This window comes from Esox lucius, chromosome 7 (assembly GCF_011004845.1).
Source record: "Esox lucius isolate fEsoLuc1 chromosome 7, fEsoLuc1.pri, whole genome shotgun sequence".
Taxonomy (NCBI): Eukaryota; Metazoa; Chordata; class Actinopteri; order Esociformes; family Esocidae; genus Esox; species Esox lucius.
In genome coordinates, this window is record NC_047575.1 from 40,167,454 (window position 1) to 40,183,424 (window position 15,971).

The 15,971-nt window shown below is 42.1% G+C and overlaps 3 protein-coding genes across 3 annotated transcripts; all 3 read right to left on the bottom strand.

The window, feature by feature from the left end:
• Nucleotides 1-366: 366 nt before the first annotated feature.
• Nucleotides 367-1,314, bottom strand: LOC105008371 (olfactory receptor 4S1-like). The gene has a single exon (XM_029121217.1). The coding sequence runs from the start codon at nt 1,312-1,314 to the stop codon at nt 367-369; it is 948 nt and encodes a 315-aa protein (XP_028977050.1).
• Nucleotides 1,315-8,454: 7,140 nt separating this feature from the next.
• On the bottom strand, nt 8,455-9,390 carry LOC105008329 (olfactory receptor 8I2-like). Its single transcript, XM_029121216.1, has one exon. It carries the CDS (start codon nt 9,388-9,390, stop codon nt 8,455-8,457), a length of 936 nt encoding a protein of 311 aa, XP_028977049.1.
• A 5,630-nt stretch (nt 9,391-15,020) lies between these two features.
• Nucleotides 15,021-15,962, bottom strand: LOC105008648 (olfactory receptor 4S1-like). The gene has a single exon (XM_029121214.2). The coding sequence runs from the start codon at nt 15,960-15,962 to the stop codon at nt 15,021-15,023; it is 942 nt and encodes a 313-aa protein (XP_028977047.2).
• Nucleotides 15,963-15,971: the final 9 nt, after the last annotated feature.

Here is a 15,971-nt window from a genome sequence, read left to right on the forward strand (position 1 = left end):
TGAGCACTATACATACACAAAACAGTTTTAAAACAATTCAGTTGAATAATATATTTTGGAATTAAAATGATCATGTGGTTTCTCTCTTAAAACATTCAGAAATATTTCTGCATAATTGATTGTGTTATTCATTTTGTGTACTGTTTCTTGGCAGGTGGTTCAATTTACTGACAAACAAATGTATTTTCATTGTGAAAATTATGATTCCATTATGTAAAAAACTATATTTGTTATAAAAAAAATTATAATCTGCCATAGTAATAAACAAGACAGAAAAATCTGACAAAACCAAAGGATAAAACTTCATGATTTTAATATTTAGAAATTGTCAAAGCACACGTTGATACACAGAAATGCCTAGCTGCATTACCTTAATCTAACTACAGCAACTATAATGTAAAACATTCGTCGAACACGATTTTGAATCTGAGTGAGTTTCATCCCATATATGATAGGATTTACCAGAGGAGGAACAACTAGGAACTCCACAGACATGATATTCCTCAGGGCCAACAGACTGGTGTTGCTGCCATAACGAGCATAAATCAAGTCAAAGAATATGGATGTAAAGAAGTTAGCCAGGGTGATCAGATGAGGCAGACAGGTCTGCATGAACTTCCTCCTATCTGCCCGGGAACGTAAAGATGCTTTGATGATGTTAACATAGGAAATCAGAATAAGCAATGCTTGGAAGAAATGAGAACATATGAAAATAAAACCAGAGATGTTGTTCCCAGTCGTGTCAACACATGAGAGCTGCACAACTGCCCAGTTTGAGCAGTAGAGTTTATCAATGTCAACACCACAGAGAGGTAACCTAACTGTTGGTACTATCCCAATGGTGACTTCTAGCAATGAGAAAAGCCATGTTAGAAGAATCAGTGTCCACACTTTTCTAATAGTCATAATACAGTGGTAGTGGAGTGGCTTACAGATGGCAACATATCTGTCATAAGCCATCACTGTTAAGTTGGTAAATTCACAATAAACATAGAAGTAGATGACTAATATCTGTGTCAAGCACCCAATGTATGTTATCACATGAGAGTCAAATGAAATGTCATAAAGTATCTTTGGGTAGAAAGATGAAGCACCAATGATCCCATTAATACACAGATTACAGAGGAATAAATACATTGGGTCACGTAACATTTTCTCTAGAACAATAGTTAAGATCAGTGTTGAATTAATAAAAATGGTGAAGAGGTACAGGATGAGAATAAATACAAAATAGATGTGTCTGCTTGTCTGCGTCAAGTTCAGTCCATGCAGCACAAACACTATCTCCAGAGAGGAGTTGAACTGAGATGTCATTAGTGTTTACAGTTCATCCAAATTTAAAGACATTCTAACAGTATTTGTGGTCTGAACAGCAACCCTGCCAGCTTTACAACACTGACAGCTCTTCTTTAATCAGTGTAATGAGGTTTGAACATGATTTTGATTAAAGGACAACCCAAAATAAATCTGCTTTAGAATCCACCTAATATTATTTTGAAAAACAAAGTTAGGCAGGAAGCTAGAATATATTGAGCTTAAATAAGTAAATAAGCAATCAAATTTTCATTTCAAAGTCCTAAATGAAAGTTCTTCTTGAAGATAATCACTCACGATTACGGTTTTTGAACAACATATAAGAAAATAAATCCTGTTCACCTTAAAGTTGATCACAGTTCTTATTCTGTATGGTCTCCATAGTGACGGACATAGTAGATTACCTTCTCCTGACCAGGCCAGATCGTACCTGAGTATGACACTTTTCCACCATCTGAACCACACTTTTATTGGGTCGCATCAGAGGACTTGAACGTCATAGCAACGTGAGCTGCATGGAGTAATGACACACTGCCCCCTCTAAAGTGGGAGTGCTGTATGAAAATTATATGAAATATAATATACTCCCACATTGCTGTTATAACTCTCAATGTGGAAAAATCTTGGAATGGCATTACTTGTTCGTGTTTATACATCATTTTAAATTTGCTGATGGTTTGATTAAAATGATTCTGTTTTACTGTACTAAATGATACATTATACAGGAATCACTGTGCCAGAATAGAATACTCAAGGTCATCAAGCCTAGAATCATGTAGCAATAAATGGATAAAATAACAAATACAGTGGGGAGAACAAGTATTTGATACACTGCCGAATTTGCAGGTTTTCTTACTTACAATGAGGAAGCCCAGAACTACATGGCAGGACCTGGTCAATGACCTGAAGAGAGCTCGGACCACAGTCTCAAAGAAAACCATTATTAACACACTACGCCGTCATGGATTAAAATCCTGCAGCGCACGCAAGGTCCCCCTGCTCAAGCCAGCGCATGTCCAGGCCCGTCTGAAGTTTGCCAATGACCATCTGGATGATCAAGAGGAGGAATGGGAGGTCATGTGGTCTGATTAGACAAAATAGAGCTTTTTGGTCTAAACTCCACTCGCCGTGTTTGGAGAAAGAAGGAGGATGAGTACAACCCCAAGAACACCATCCCAACTGTGAAGCATGGAGGTGGAAACATCATTCTTTGGGGATGCTCTTCTGCAAAGGGGACATGACGATTGCACCGTATTGAGGGGAGGATGGATGGGGCCATGTATTGCGAGATTTTGGCCAACAACCTCCTTCCCTCAGTAAGAGCATTGAAGATGTGTCATAGCTGGGTTTTCCAGCATGACAACAACCCGAAACACACAGCCAGGACAAAGGAGTGCTAAGGAGTGGCTCCGTAAGAAGCATCTCAAGGTCCTGGAGTGGCCTAGCCAGTCTCCAGACCTGAAACCAATAGAAAATCTTTGGAGGGAGCTGAAAGTCCGTATTGCCCAGAGACATATCTCCAAGGATCTAGAGAAGGTCTGTATGAAGGAGTGGGCCAAAATCCCTGCTGCAGTGTGTGCAAACCATGTCAAGAACTACAGGAAACGTATGATCTCTGTAATTGCAAATGTTTCTGTACCAAATATTAAGTTCTGCTTTTCTGATGTATCAAATACTTATGTCATGCAATAAAATGCAAATTAATTACATAAAAATCATATCAGATTTTCTGGATTTTTGTTTTAGATTCAGTCACTCACATTTGAAGTACCTATGATAAAAATTATAAACTTCTACATGCTTTGTAAGTGGGAAAACCTGCAAAATCGGCAGTGTATAAAATACTTGTTCTCCCCACTATACGTAAAGGTTTTTAGTATTAGAGGTACAGTTAGAAAACCAGCCTCAATCCAAGAATAAAAAGTATTACTCTACTATCCAAGTTCCATCTTTGAACATCTGAAGTTAGAAAACTGACAAGCGATGCTTTGGCCTTTTCAGTCAGGTAATGTGAGTTTTCCTTGATTCAAACAGTTGTGATTTTGGTGATTTTCTCACCCAACTGATATTAGTGATTTTTGCTCTTGACTACGTCGCTATCATATAAAATCTTCATATAGTTTTACTGCTGAGTCCTGTCGACATCTACTGTAGGAGCAGAGCTGTCCATCGTCAGTTGCTGATGTGATTCTTTGCGCTGACGTAGCACTGACCATCTGTATACACAGCTGTGACATCAATATAGCTAAAAATATATGAAGGGGTGGCAGTAGCTCCATCTCCATTGTTCAACAGTCACCATACAAAAGCCACCAAGAGAAAATTCAGAGAGATGATAGGATGTGTATGCAATTTTATTTTGCTCTCCTAATATTACAATAACTGTGTAATACATTTGTTGAATTGGTAATTGGTGATTGGTGACTGTTTTTCAATCTCCTATTGAAAAACAGTAATGTGTGACATGTTGAATGTATTATGATTAGCCTAAATAAATTGTTGAATGTTCATTAAAATCTTGTATGTACAGTGGATATAAAAAGTCTACACAATCCTGTTAAAATGCCAGGTTCTTCTGATGTAAAAGAATGAGACAAAGACAAATCATGTCAGAACTTATTCCACCTTTAATGTGACCTATAACGTGAACAATTCAGTTGAAAAACAAATTGAAATCTTTGAGGGGGAAGAATAAAAAACTCACAATAACCTGGTTGCATAAGTGTGCACACCCTTAAACTAATACTTAGTTTAAACAGCTTTTGATTTTATTACAGCATGCAGTCTTTTTGGGTAGCAGTCTATTAGCATGGATGAAAATCCTGCAGCTCACGCAAGGTCCCTCTGCTCAAGCCAGCGCATGTCCAGGTCCGTCTGAAGTTTGCCAATGACCATCTGGATGATCCTGAGGAGGAATGGGAGGTTATGTGGTCTGATGAGACAAAAGTTTAGCCTGGTCAAGAACTACAGGAAACTTATGATCTCTGTAACTGCAAACAAAGGTTTCTGTACCAAATATTAAGTTCTGCTTTTCAGATGTATCAAATAGTTATGTCATGCAATAAAATGCAAATAATTTAATTAAAAATCATACTATGGTTTTACGGTATTTTGAGTACCGTGACGTCGCCCGGTATGGCGCAGCCGGGGCCCCACCCCGGAGCCAGGCCCGGGGTTGGGGCTCGAATGCGAGCGCCTGGTGGCCGGGCCTTCCCCCATGGGGCCCGGCCGGGCTCAGCCCGAACGGGTGACGTGGGGCCGCCCTCCCGTGGGCTCACCACCCACAGGAGGGACCATAAGGGGCCGGTGCAAAGAGGATCGGGCGGCAGTCGAAGGCAGGGGCCTAGACAACCCGATCTCTGGACACAGAAACTGGCTCTAGGGACGTGGAATGTCACCTCGCTGGCGGGGAAGGAGCCTGAGTTAGTGCGTGAGGTTGAGAGGTTCCGATTAGAGGTAGTCGGGATCACCTCTACGCACGGCTTGGGCTCTGGAACCACACTCCTTGAGAGAGGATGGACTCTTCACCACTCTGGAGTTGCCCATGGTGAGAGGCGGCGGGCTGGTGTGGGTTTGCTTATAGCTCCCCAGCTCTGCCGCCATGTGTTGGAGTTTACCCCGGTGAACGAGAGGGTCGTTTCCCTGCGCCTACGGGTCGGGGATAGGTCTCTCACTGTTGTTTGTGCCTACGGGCCGAACCGCAGTGCAGAGTACCCGACCTTCTTGGAGTCTCTGGGAGGGGAGCTTGAAAGTGCTCCGACTTTGTTCTACTGGGGGACTTCAACGCCCACGTGGGCAACGACAGTGACACCTGGAGGGGCGTGATTGGGAGGAACGGCCCCCCTGATCTGAACCCGAGTGGTGTTCAGTTATTGGACTTCTGTGCTAGTCACAGTTTGTCCATAACGAACACCATGTTCAAGCATAAGGGTGTCCATCAGTGCACGTGGCACCAGGACACCCTAGGCCGCAGGTCGATGATCGACTTTGTTGTCGTCTCATCTGACCTGCGGCCGTATGTCTTGGACACTCGGGTGAAGAGAGGGGCGGAGCTGTCAACTGATCACCACCTGGTGGTGAGTTGGATCCGATGGCGGGGGAGGAAGCTGGACAGACTCGGCAGGCCCAAGCGTACTGTAAGGGTCTGCTGGGAACGTCTGGCCGAGTCTCCTGTCAGAGAGATCTTTAACTCCCACCTCCGGCAGAGCTTCGACTGGATCCCGAGGGAGGTTGGAGATATTGAGTCCGAGTGGACCATGTTCTCCACCGCCATTGTCGAAGCGGCCGCTCGGAGCTGTGGCCGTAAGGTCTCCGGTGCCTGTCGAGGCGGCAATCCCCGAACCCGGTGGTGGACACCGGAATTAAGGGATGCCGTCAAGCTGAAGAAGGAGTCCTATCAGGCCTGGTTGGCTTGTGGGACTCCTGAGGCAGCTGACGGGTACCGACAGGCCAAGCGGGCTGCAGCCCGGGTGGTTGTGGAGGCAAAAACTCGGGCCTGGGAGGAGTTCGTTGAGGCCATGGAGAAGGACTATCGGCTGGCCTCGAAGAGATTCTGGCAAACCATCCGGCGCCTCAGGAGAGGGAAACAGTGCCCTACCAACGCTGTTTACAGTAGAGGTGGGCAGCTGTTGACCTCAACTGAGGATGTCGTCGGGCGGTGGAAGGAGTACTTCGAGGATCTCCTCAATCCCGCTGACATGTCTTCTATTGAGGAAGCAGAGGATGAGGGCTCAGTGGTGGACTCGTCCATCACCCGGGCTGAAGTCACAGAGGTGGTCAAGAAACTCCTCGGTGGCAAGGCACCGGGGGTGGATGAGATCCGCCCTGAGTACCTCAAGTCTCTGGATGTTGTGGGGCTGTCTTGGTTGACACGCCTGTGCAACATCGCGTGGCGGTCGGGGACAGTGCCTCTGGGATGGCAGACCGGGGTGGTGGTCCCTCTTTTTAAGAAGGGGGACCGGAGGGTGTGTTCCAACTATAGGGGGATCACACTTCTCAGCCTCCCCGGGAAAGTCTATGCCAGGGTTCTGGAGAGGAGAATACGGCCGATAGTAGAACCTCGGATTCAGGAGGAACAGTGTGGTTTTCGTCCGGGCCGTGGAACACTGGACCAGCTCTATACCCTCTACAGGGTGTTGGAGGGTTCATGGGAGTTTGCCCAACCAATCCACATGTGTTTTGTGGATTTGGAGAAGGCATTCGACTGTGTCCCTCGCAGCATCTTGTGGAGGGTGCTTGGGGAATATGGGGTCCTGGGTCCTTTGCTAAGGGCTGTCAGGTCCCTATACAACCGAAGCAGGAGCTTGGTCCGCATTGCCGGCAGTAAGTCAGACTTGTTCCCAGTGCATGTTGGACTCCGGCAGGGCTGCCCTTTGTCACCGGTTCTGTTTGTAATTTTTATGGACAGAATTTCTAGGCGCAGCCAGGGGCCGGAGGGTGTCAGGTTTGGGGACCACACGATTTCGTCTCTGCTCTTTACGGATGATGTTGTCGTGTTGGCCCCTTCAAGCCAGGACCTTCAGCATGCTCTGGGACGGTTTGCAGCCGAGTGTGAAGCGGTGGGGATGAAAATCAGTACCTCCAAATCCGAGGCCATGGTCCTCAGTCGGAAAAGGGTGGCTTGCCCACTTCAGGTTGGTGGAGAGTGCCTGCCTCAAGTGGAGGAGTTTAAGTATCTAGGGGTCTTGTTCACGAGTGAGGGAAGGATGGAACGGGAGATTGACAGACGGATCGGTGCAGCTTCTGCAGTAATGCAGTCAATGTATCGGTCTGTCGTGGTGAAGAAAGAGCTGAGCCGCAAGGCGAAGCTCTCGATTTACCAGTCAATCTACGTTCCTACTCTCACCTATGGTCATGAGCTTTGGGTCATGACCGAAAGGACAAGATCCCGGATACAGGCGGCCGAAATGAGTTTTCTCCGCAGGGTGGCTGGGCGATCCCTTAGAGATAGGGTGAGAAGCTCGGTCACCCGGGAGGAGCTCAGAGTAGAGCCGTTGCTCCTCCACATCGAGAGGGGTCAGCTGAGGTGGCTTGGGCATCTTTTTCGGATGCCTCCGGAACGCCTTCCTGGGAAGGTGTTCCGGTCCCATCCCACCGGGAGGAGACCCCGGGGAAGACCTAGGACACGCTGGAGGGACTATGTCTCCCGGCTGGCCTGGGAACGCCTCGGTGTCCCCCCGGAAGAGCTAGAGGAAGTGTCTGGGGAGAGGGAAGTCTGGGCATCCCTGCTTAGACTGCTGCCCCCGCGACCCGGCCCCGGATAAGCGGTAGAAGATGGATGGATGGATGGACTATGGTTTTATTCTGGATATTTGTTTTAGATTCCATCACTCACAGTTGAAGAGTACCTATGATAAAAATGACAGACTTTTACATGCTTTGTAAGTGGGAAAACCTGCAAAATTGGCGGATTATCAAATACTTGTTTTCCCCACTGTACACCAGTCAAGGTCTAGGTAGATTAGATGGTAAGTGAACAATCACCTCTCATTGTTAACATGTTGGATGCAGGAGAAATTGGCTGGAGTAAAACCCTGAGCAACTTTGACAAGGGCCAAATTATTATGGCCAGACGACTGGGTCAGAGCATCTCTGAAACAACAAGGCTTGTAGGGTGCTCCCGGTCAGCAGTGGTGAGTACCTAACCGGCAACCGGGTGTTGTGCGCTCAAGGTTTGTCGATGCGCGAGGGCAATGAAGGTTATCCCGTCTGGTCCGAACCAACAGCAGGTCTACTGTGGTACAATTCACAAAACATTTTAATGGTGTTTTTACGGGAGGAATGTTTCACTCACGGAGTGGTGTATTGTTTAAATAGTTGGTGTATGGTTTCCTCCTTGTTCAACTAACTAATCAGCTAATTTGACGTGACAGGCAAGGTAACACGATGATTTCATGAACCCAAACGCTGAAGTCATTAATTCCAAAAATGTCATGGAAGTTAATGCCATGACAAATAAATATGAAAACTAAAAAGGCCCAAAAGAAAAAAAAAATCTTGATATTCATACTTGAAAGAATAATGTTTAAATTAAGACAGAGCTGCAATTTTTACTTGTTATTGTTCAAGTTCCAGAACACAGATTTATGTCAAATTGACAAACACGATACACACAAGTGCATAGCAACAATATATTTATTTTCAAACAGCAACTTTACGGTTGAACATCTGACCAACTCTGTTCCGAATCTGACTGAGGTTCATTCCGTATACAATTGGATTTACCAGAGGAGGAACAACTAGAAACTCCACAGCCATGATATTCCTCAGGGCCAACAGACTGGTGTTGCTGCCATAGCGAGCGTACATCACATCAAAGAGAAGAGATATGAGGAAGTTACTCAGTATAATCAGATGAGGCAGACAGGTCTGCGTGAATTTACTCCTATGTGCTCGGGAATGCAAACATGCACGGATGATATTCAAATAGGAAATAACAATAAATGTAAATTGAGAAACGTGAAAAAATATTTGAATAAAGCCATATATGTTGTTCAGAGTTGTATCAATGCATGAGAGCTTCACCACTGCCCAGTTGGAGCAATATAGTTTATCGATATTGATATTACAGAGGGGTAACCTAACTAACAGTCCCATACCGATGCCACATTCCAGCCATGAGAAAAGCCATGTTAGAAAAATCAGTGTCCACATGTTGTTAGTAGTCATAATAGAGTGGTAGTGGAGTGGCTTACAGATGGCAACATATCTGTCATAAGCCATTACAGTCAGGTTAGTACATTCACAGTAAATATAGGAGTAGATTACAAATACCTGGGTCAAGCACCCAATGTATGTTATCACATGAGAGTCAAATAAAATGTCAAAAAGTATTTTTGGGTAGAAAGATGAAGCACCAATTACACCATTAAAACACAGATTACAGAGGAATAAATACATTGGGTCATGCAACATTTTCTCCAGAGCAATAGCAAAAACCAATGTTAAATTAATAAAAATGGTGAAGAGATATAGCAGAAGAATAAATACAAAGTAGATGTGTCCATTTGTCTGCGTAAATGTTAATCCATGCAGCACAAACACTATCTCCTGGGAGGAATTAAACAGGGTTGTCATTAACAGCAGACACAAATTATTGCTTTATATATTTAAAATAATATGATGCCTCCTCAGTAACCACCAACCACACTGGGGCTCTGTCCACTACACAAAATTGATAGTTCTTTTTCAAACTGTGTAGTTTGTATTCAGATCCATGAGATCATATTCATAGAAGGACAATCCAAAACAACCCTGCTTTAACATCCACCTACACACAGTACAACGCACCATGCACAGTTTTCAACATATCTATACTTTAAAACCACTGTAAATGAAACATTAGTGAAGAACATACATATAGGGAGAAACATTTAAAATAAGAATGTTAGATGATGAAAAAAATACAAATCAAGCAATCACACCAAAAAGTAAAAGTCAGTTCCCCTTGAAGATATTAACTCATGTTCCTTTTTTTAACGATCCAGACATTGATCAGAAAGGTTTTCCTTGAAGGTGATGATTGTTCTTGTTTGGTATTTTCTCTGTACTGAAGGTTGGAGCAGATTAACACCTGACCAGACAAGATCACGCCTGGGTAAGACAATCTTCCACTCTCAGCACCTCCCTTTTATGGAGTAGAATCAGAGTATCTGAACTCCCTTAGCGACATGTGATATGAAGATTATGTGAGGTGTCCACATTAGGGTTGGGTATCATTTCAATTATATCATTTCTGATGCCAATCCCGATTCTGCTTATCAAATCCAGTTCTTAACAAATCTTGGTTCCAATTCCAATATTCTAAGAAAGAACCCAAAATAAAATATGCATTTATTCTTTGCACATTTAGGCCTTAATAAGTACTGTCAACTCTGTATAATCAACTGTCAACCGTGACAGGAAGGTATTTTTTCCCTTCATTTAAAAAAAATATTACTTATAAGGAATGATCATCCAAAACAATTACAAATCAAAACTATTTAAATAAATAATAGAAAAATATAACAAAACAGTTATATTGTTTCATATTGCCCCTTGGCATTTCTGCGGTTATGTTTCATTATCCCCAATCACAGGCAGCTGCTCCCTATTGCCTCTGATTGGGGATCCTATTTAAGTTGCTGTAGTTCTGCTTTTAAAGTTAGCTTTAAAATGTCATTGTTTGGAGTTAGCTTTGTGTTTGCTGCCCTCCAGTCCACGGTAATACTCTCCTTTTGTAGTTTTGTTTCTGAAAAAACATTATAAAGATGTTCTGCAGCTCTGCACCTCGTGTCCTGCCTCTCAAACGTGACAATATGTTTGTGTGTGTGCATGGCATGTCCTCTGACAAATCAATCGTATGTTTTGGTGTTCCTCAAGGCTTCGTTTGGGCCCATTATTGTTTTCACTGTGCAATGGATATAATAGGTCTGCACAACCCTGTTTAAATGCCAGGTTCTTCTGAAATAAAAGAACGAGACAAAGATAAATCATGTCAGAACTTTTTCCACCTTTAATGGTACCTATACTTTGAACAATTCAATTGAAGAACAAACTGAAATCTTTGTGAGTTTATTTTTTATTTTTCCCCCTCAAACTGCACAGCTGTCCTAACTCAACAGAACACATTCCCTTTGTTCTATTACTACCTAGGTTTCACACAAGGTGCAGGCTGTCCTTCCCCACATGGATAGACTATTTTACTCTGAAGAGGACTTACAGCATCTGGACAGACAATAGAAGCTCTAATGAGTTTTACAGATGTACAGATTTACGAGCAACCCTATAATCTGCTGATACCAGTCAATGATGCCCCCTAGGCAAATACCAGGTCCCCCTCTCCTACATTCCTAAGGAACAAAGGACAGATACCTTTATTGGTCTAGGCAGATGAACTGATGGTCAGAGTACCTCTGATATTATGCAGACGTGTGTCACAACCAAAGACTTACATACCAGGTAATAGAAAAGCAGACTTCTCAAATGTACATTAGTTCAAGAATTTCCATAACAGTCTCTTAGCATGGCACATTTGACGTGACAATATTTGCCTACTCTTCTTTGCAAAAGCGCTCCAAATCTGCTGTGCATAGCCCTCTTCAGATCACCCAACAGATGTTCAATTGAATTCAGGTCTGGACTCTAGCTGAGCCATTCCAAAACATTAATCTTCTTCTGGTGAAACCATGTTTTTGTGGATTTGGATGTGAGCTTTGGGTCGTAGTCATGCTGAAAGGTGAACTTTATCTTTTTCAGCTTTATAACGGACACCTGAAGATTTTGTGCCAACATTTCCTGGTATTTGCAGCTGATCATAATTCCCTCCACGCTCTCCAAACATTGCAATAGTTAGCTGAAATCTGTGCCATTCTAATTTTTTATGTAGCATGCTTGCAGCCACACTTTAAATCTTTCTCATAGTTACTCATTATTGATGTAACCCACAATGCAGTTAGTAAAGGAATATTAGCACCTCTAACTAGATGTTCTTCATACTTCTGAGATGTTATTGATGTTTTTTTTACACCACTTATGCTATAAATACTGTCCGAACTTCATAATTAGCAGACTGTTGCAATATATAACTTCATACATTCCTAACTGATGCACAGTTCATTTTTTTGTCCCCTGTTCACTTTTATGGGATTTCTACAACATTCTTCAGGTCCCATTGTTAAGCAACACATTGTGTTGACATTGAGCAACATTTTTCACTATAGGACTTCTGAAATTCACTGAACTCCATAAGAAATCTATTTTCTGTTTGTAGAAAACCCTGAGGTTGTTGCGTAGGTTGTGTACTGACTTGTATTTAATCCGGGCAAAGTATATAGAAATCTCCACACGTTTTAGGGTACCAACCATATTTGCACTGACTGACATTATGTATAACAAAGTAAATCAGCTTTGTGCTCGTTCACTGTTACGTCCCCACACATTGGTGTGTGTCCTTGAGTTGTTGTTTGTGTTCTATGTTCAGCTCTCCTCATCTTATTCACATTAGGATCGACAGGATTGGTGCATCCCACTGCCATTTCAACTTGCCCATCAGGCAATGCACTACCGCTGACTGCCAGTTCCTTCCCGCGCCACACTCTGTGAATATAGCCCTGGAAGTATCCTGAAGAGAAAGTTTTGGTGTTGACACATCAGAATTCAGTTGTCTCTTTGTCCTTATGTAGCTCTGGTAGATATTTTCTTTGTTTATTTTTGTAAGCATTGCTATTATTTTTTGGTTATTGGCCCTTTTCGATTGTATTTTTGGGGACAGGGAATAGGGAAGACGCCCCGGGGGTCTACATTCTACACGTAGGCGGTCATTTTCTAAACACACTAGGTTGGGGTGGGGCGGGGGGTGTTTTATGTTGCAACCTCTTGTTCCCTAGACAAGCTGCTGGGTCATAACAGTCGCATATCACTTGCATGCAATCATTTCCTGAAGTCTGTAATCCATAGGCTTCACCAGGGGCAGGGTGGGATGTCCTTCTTATGCCCTGAACCATCTTCAGTTCATGTTTGCTTTGGGCCTTTTGCTTCAGTCTTGTCTTCAGATCAGGATTGTTTTGGCCACTCAATAACTTAATATTTGTTGGCCCAGAAGAATTCTTTGGTAGCAACCGGGAAATGTTTTGGTCCGTATCCTGCTGCATCATTGTCACGGTGGTGGTAGGACACAGGCGCAGAGACGAAAGGGTGGTGGTAATCCATGGTTTAATCAAAAACAAAAGCAGCAACCAGTGACGTAGGGCGTTCAGTACAAAACAAAACAAAAATGAACCACACCAGGTGTGGCCACACACAGAACATAAATAGGGTCCCCAATTGGAGGCAACGATCTACACCTGCCTCGAATTGGGGAGACCAAACTGAGTAGTGGTGCTTGGAGGCACCACCTTCTGTCCGGTCCTGGCTTATGGCCCCAGCCCAGCGCAGAGCCAGGACGTGACAATGTATTGAGCTGATGTATTGATTAATTCTACAACAGTATAGGGGAGTTGAGAACTACTAGCTTAGTATTGGACCGATTAGATAGGTACCGAGCCTGTTTTTAGACAAGTAGGAAGAATACAAGATATGTTGATGGTGCTGTAATTTGGAAAGGGACAAGACATCGGTGGACAGTTGGAAGTCTGGAGGTATTTGGAAACTTGCGGAGGAGAATGAAACTGACAAGAGGAATAAACCAAACTGGTTTAGACCATATAAACATGTTTATTTTTTTTTAACTGTACATCAGACAGACTTTCACTGTTCTGGAGTTAGTCTCTCTCTGTCTCTATTTGCAAATATAATATAATAAACTGTTATTGTGTGAAAGAAAATCTGTCTTACCTGCCTTAGAGTTCTAATTAGTGAGTTTCTACCAGACCATTCAGAGATCCTCATTGTACAGTAAATGAAAACAAAGTTGCAGCCATTCCTGCCCAAGCCATAGCAATACCTCCATATGTTTCACGGATGAGTTGATACGCACGGAATATAAAAAAAATTCTCCAAACCATCTGATGGTGGATGGTCTACTGACATACTTCATGACACGCATGGTACTCATTGTGTGTAGTACATCATTTTATTCCAGCCTAGATAAGAATTCTCTCACATATAGCCCACACAAACCTCACTCAGGGATTGTTCTATGTTTTTACTATTTTCCACATTGTAAAATAATAGTGTAACCATCAAAACTATCAAATAACACACATGTGTTTAACAATTTAAAAGGCCTTCATTCTTCAAAGTAGCCACCGGATTTGATGACAGATTTCTTGACAGTGGATCTTGCTTTTACTATACTATCTCTCTTGTTTCAGGCCCTACCTTTTTATGATTCTATAGAAATATAACCTTGCAGGCAGGTTAATTAATGGATCTAATCTTGATACAAGATCCCTTGCACCAAAAGGGAACGAGACAAGATGGTCTGGGAGGTGTGGGGGAAAGGTGGTGAACACTTTTGGGGTATTGATCTTGGAAAGGGTACCAAGTCTAGTGGGATAAGTTGGGGTATTCCTTTATTGTTCTGTTTTTATTTGTTCATTTTGCCCATAATATTTCAGTTTTTTGTACTAATAGAACAGCCCTATACTATAAGTAAAATCTGCTGTATTGGTCTTTTATTCTGATTATCTCCAGCAAATATAGTGATACAGAAAGCCACTCAAACAACTTTGACATTTCAAGCATTGTTTGTTATGGTTTCACATATAATTTGTTAAAACTATTAGCCATCACATGGTTTAATAATTTATTTATTTTTGTTAATCAAAAATATTTTATGAGTGTATTATTACTGTAACGAAACTCAGCTAGACATTTTCCTATCATAGATTTTAACAAATTACTGTAATTGAGGTGCACATTAATTACCAGTTATACATACTGTATCTGCACTGCTAGTTAAGTTGATCTAACTATAATTTCTAACAATAAATTCTGAGACATTCATAAATGTCTCTGTAAAGTTATTATATTTTTGAGTTAAAACATTGATCAAAAACTATGGAGGTTTAACAAAACAGAGATTTACAGCTGAAATAATCTATTGTTGTACTGAATAAAAATCCCCCAAAAATTGGGACATGTTTATAAAGTAAAAATTAAGTACATATGTTTAGTATTTGCATATCTTTGATATTCAATTCAACTGCTAAGTGTCTGCGACCCATTGACCCCATCAGTATATGTACATCTCTTCCAAATCACATTTACACCAAACAACAAAAAATTTAGCTTACAGCAGAAACTTTACAATTGAACATCTTTCTTACTCTATTCCGAATCTGACTGAGATTCATCCCATATATGATAGGGTTTAACAGAGGAGGAACAACTAGAAACTCCACAGCCATGATATTCCTCAGGGCCAACAGACTGGTGTTGCTGCCATATCGAGCGAACATCACATCAAAGACAAGAGATATGGTGAAGTTAATCAGTGTGATCAGATGAGGTACACAGGTTTGCATGAACTTCTTCCTTCCTGCCTGAGAACGCAAAGATGCTTTGATGATGTTCACATATGATACCAGGATAAGTATTGTTTGTGAGACTTGAGTTGATGTGAAAATGAAACCGTAGAGGTTGTTCAGAGTGATGTCAATGCAAGACAGCTTCACCACAGCCCAGTTTGAGCAGTAGAGTTTATCAATGTCAACACCACAGAGGGGTAACCTAGCTGTTAGCACTATTCCAATAGTAACTTCTAGCAATGAAAAAAGCCATGTTAGAAGAATCAGTGTCCACACTTTTCTAATAGTCATAATACAGTGGTAGTGGAGTGGCTTACAGATGGCAACATATCGGTCATAAGCCATCACTGTTAAGTTGGTAAATTCACAGTAAACATAGAAGTAGATGAAACATATCTGGGTCAAGCACCCAATGTATGTTATCACATGAGAGTCAAATGAAATGTCATAAAGTATCTTTGGGTAGAAAGATGAAGCACCAATGATACCATTAATACACAGATTACAGAGGAATAAATACATTGGAGTTTGCAACATATTTTCCAGAAATATTGTGAGGATCAATGTTAGATTAATAAAAATGGTGAAGAGATATATGATAAGAATAAACACGAAGTAGATGTTTCTGTTTCTCTGTGTCACATTCAGTCCATGCAGCACAAACACTATCTCCTGGGAGGAGTTGAACAGGGTTGTCATTAACAACAG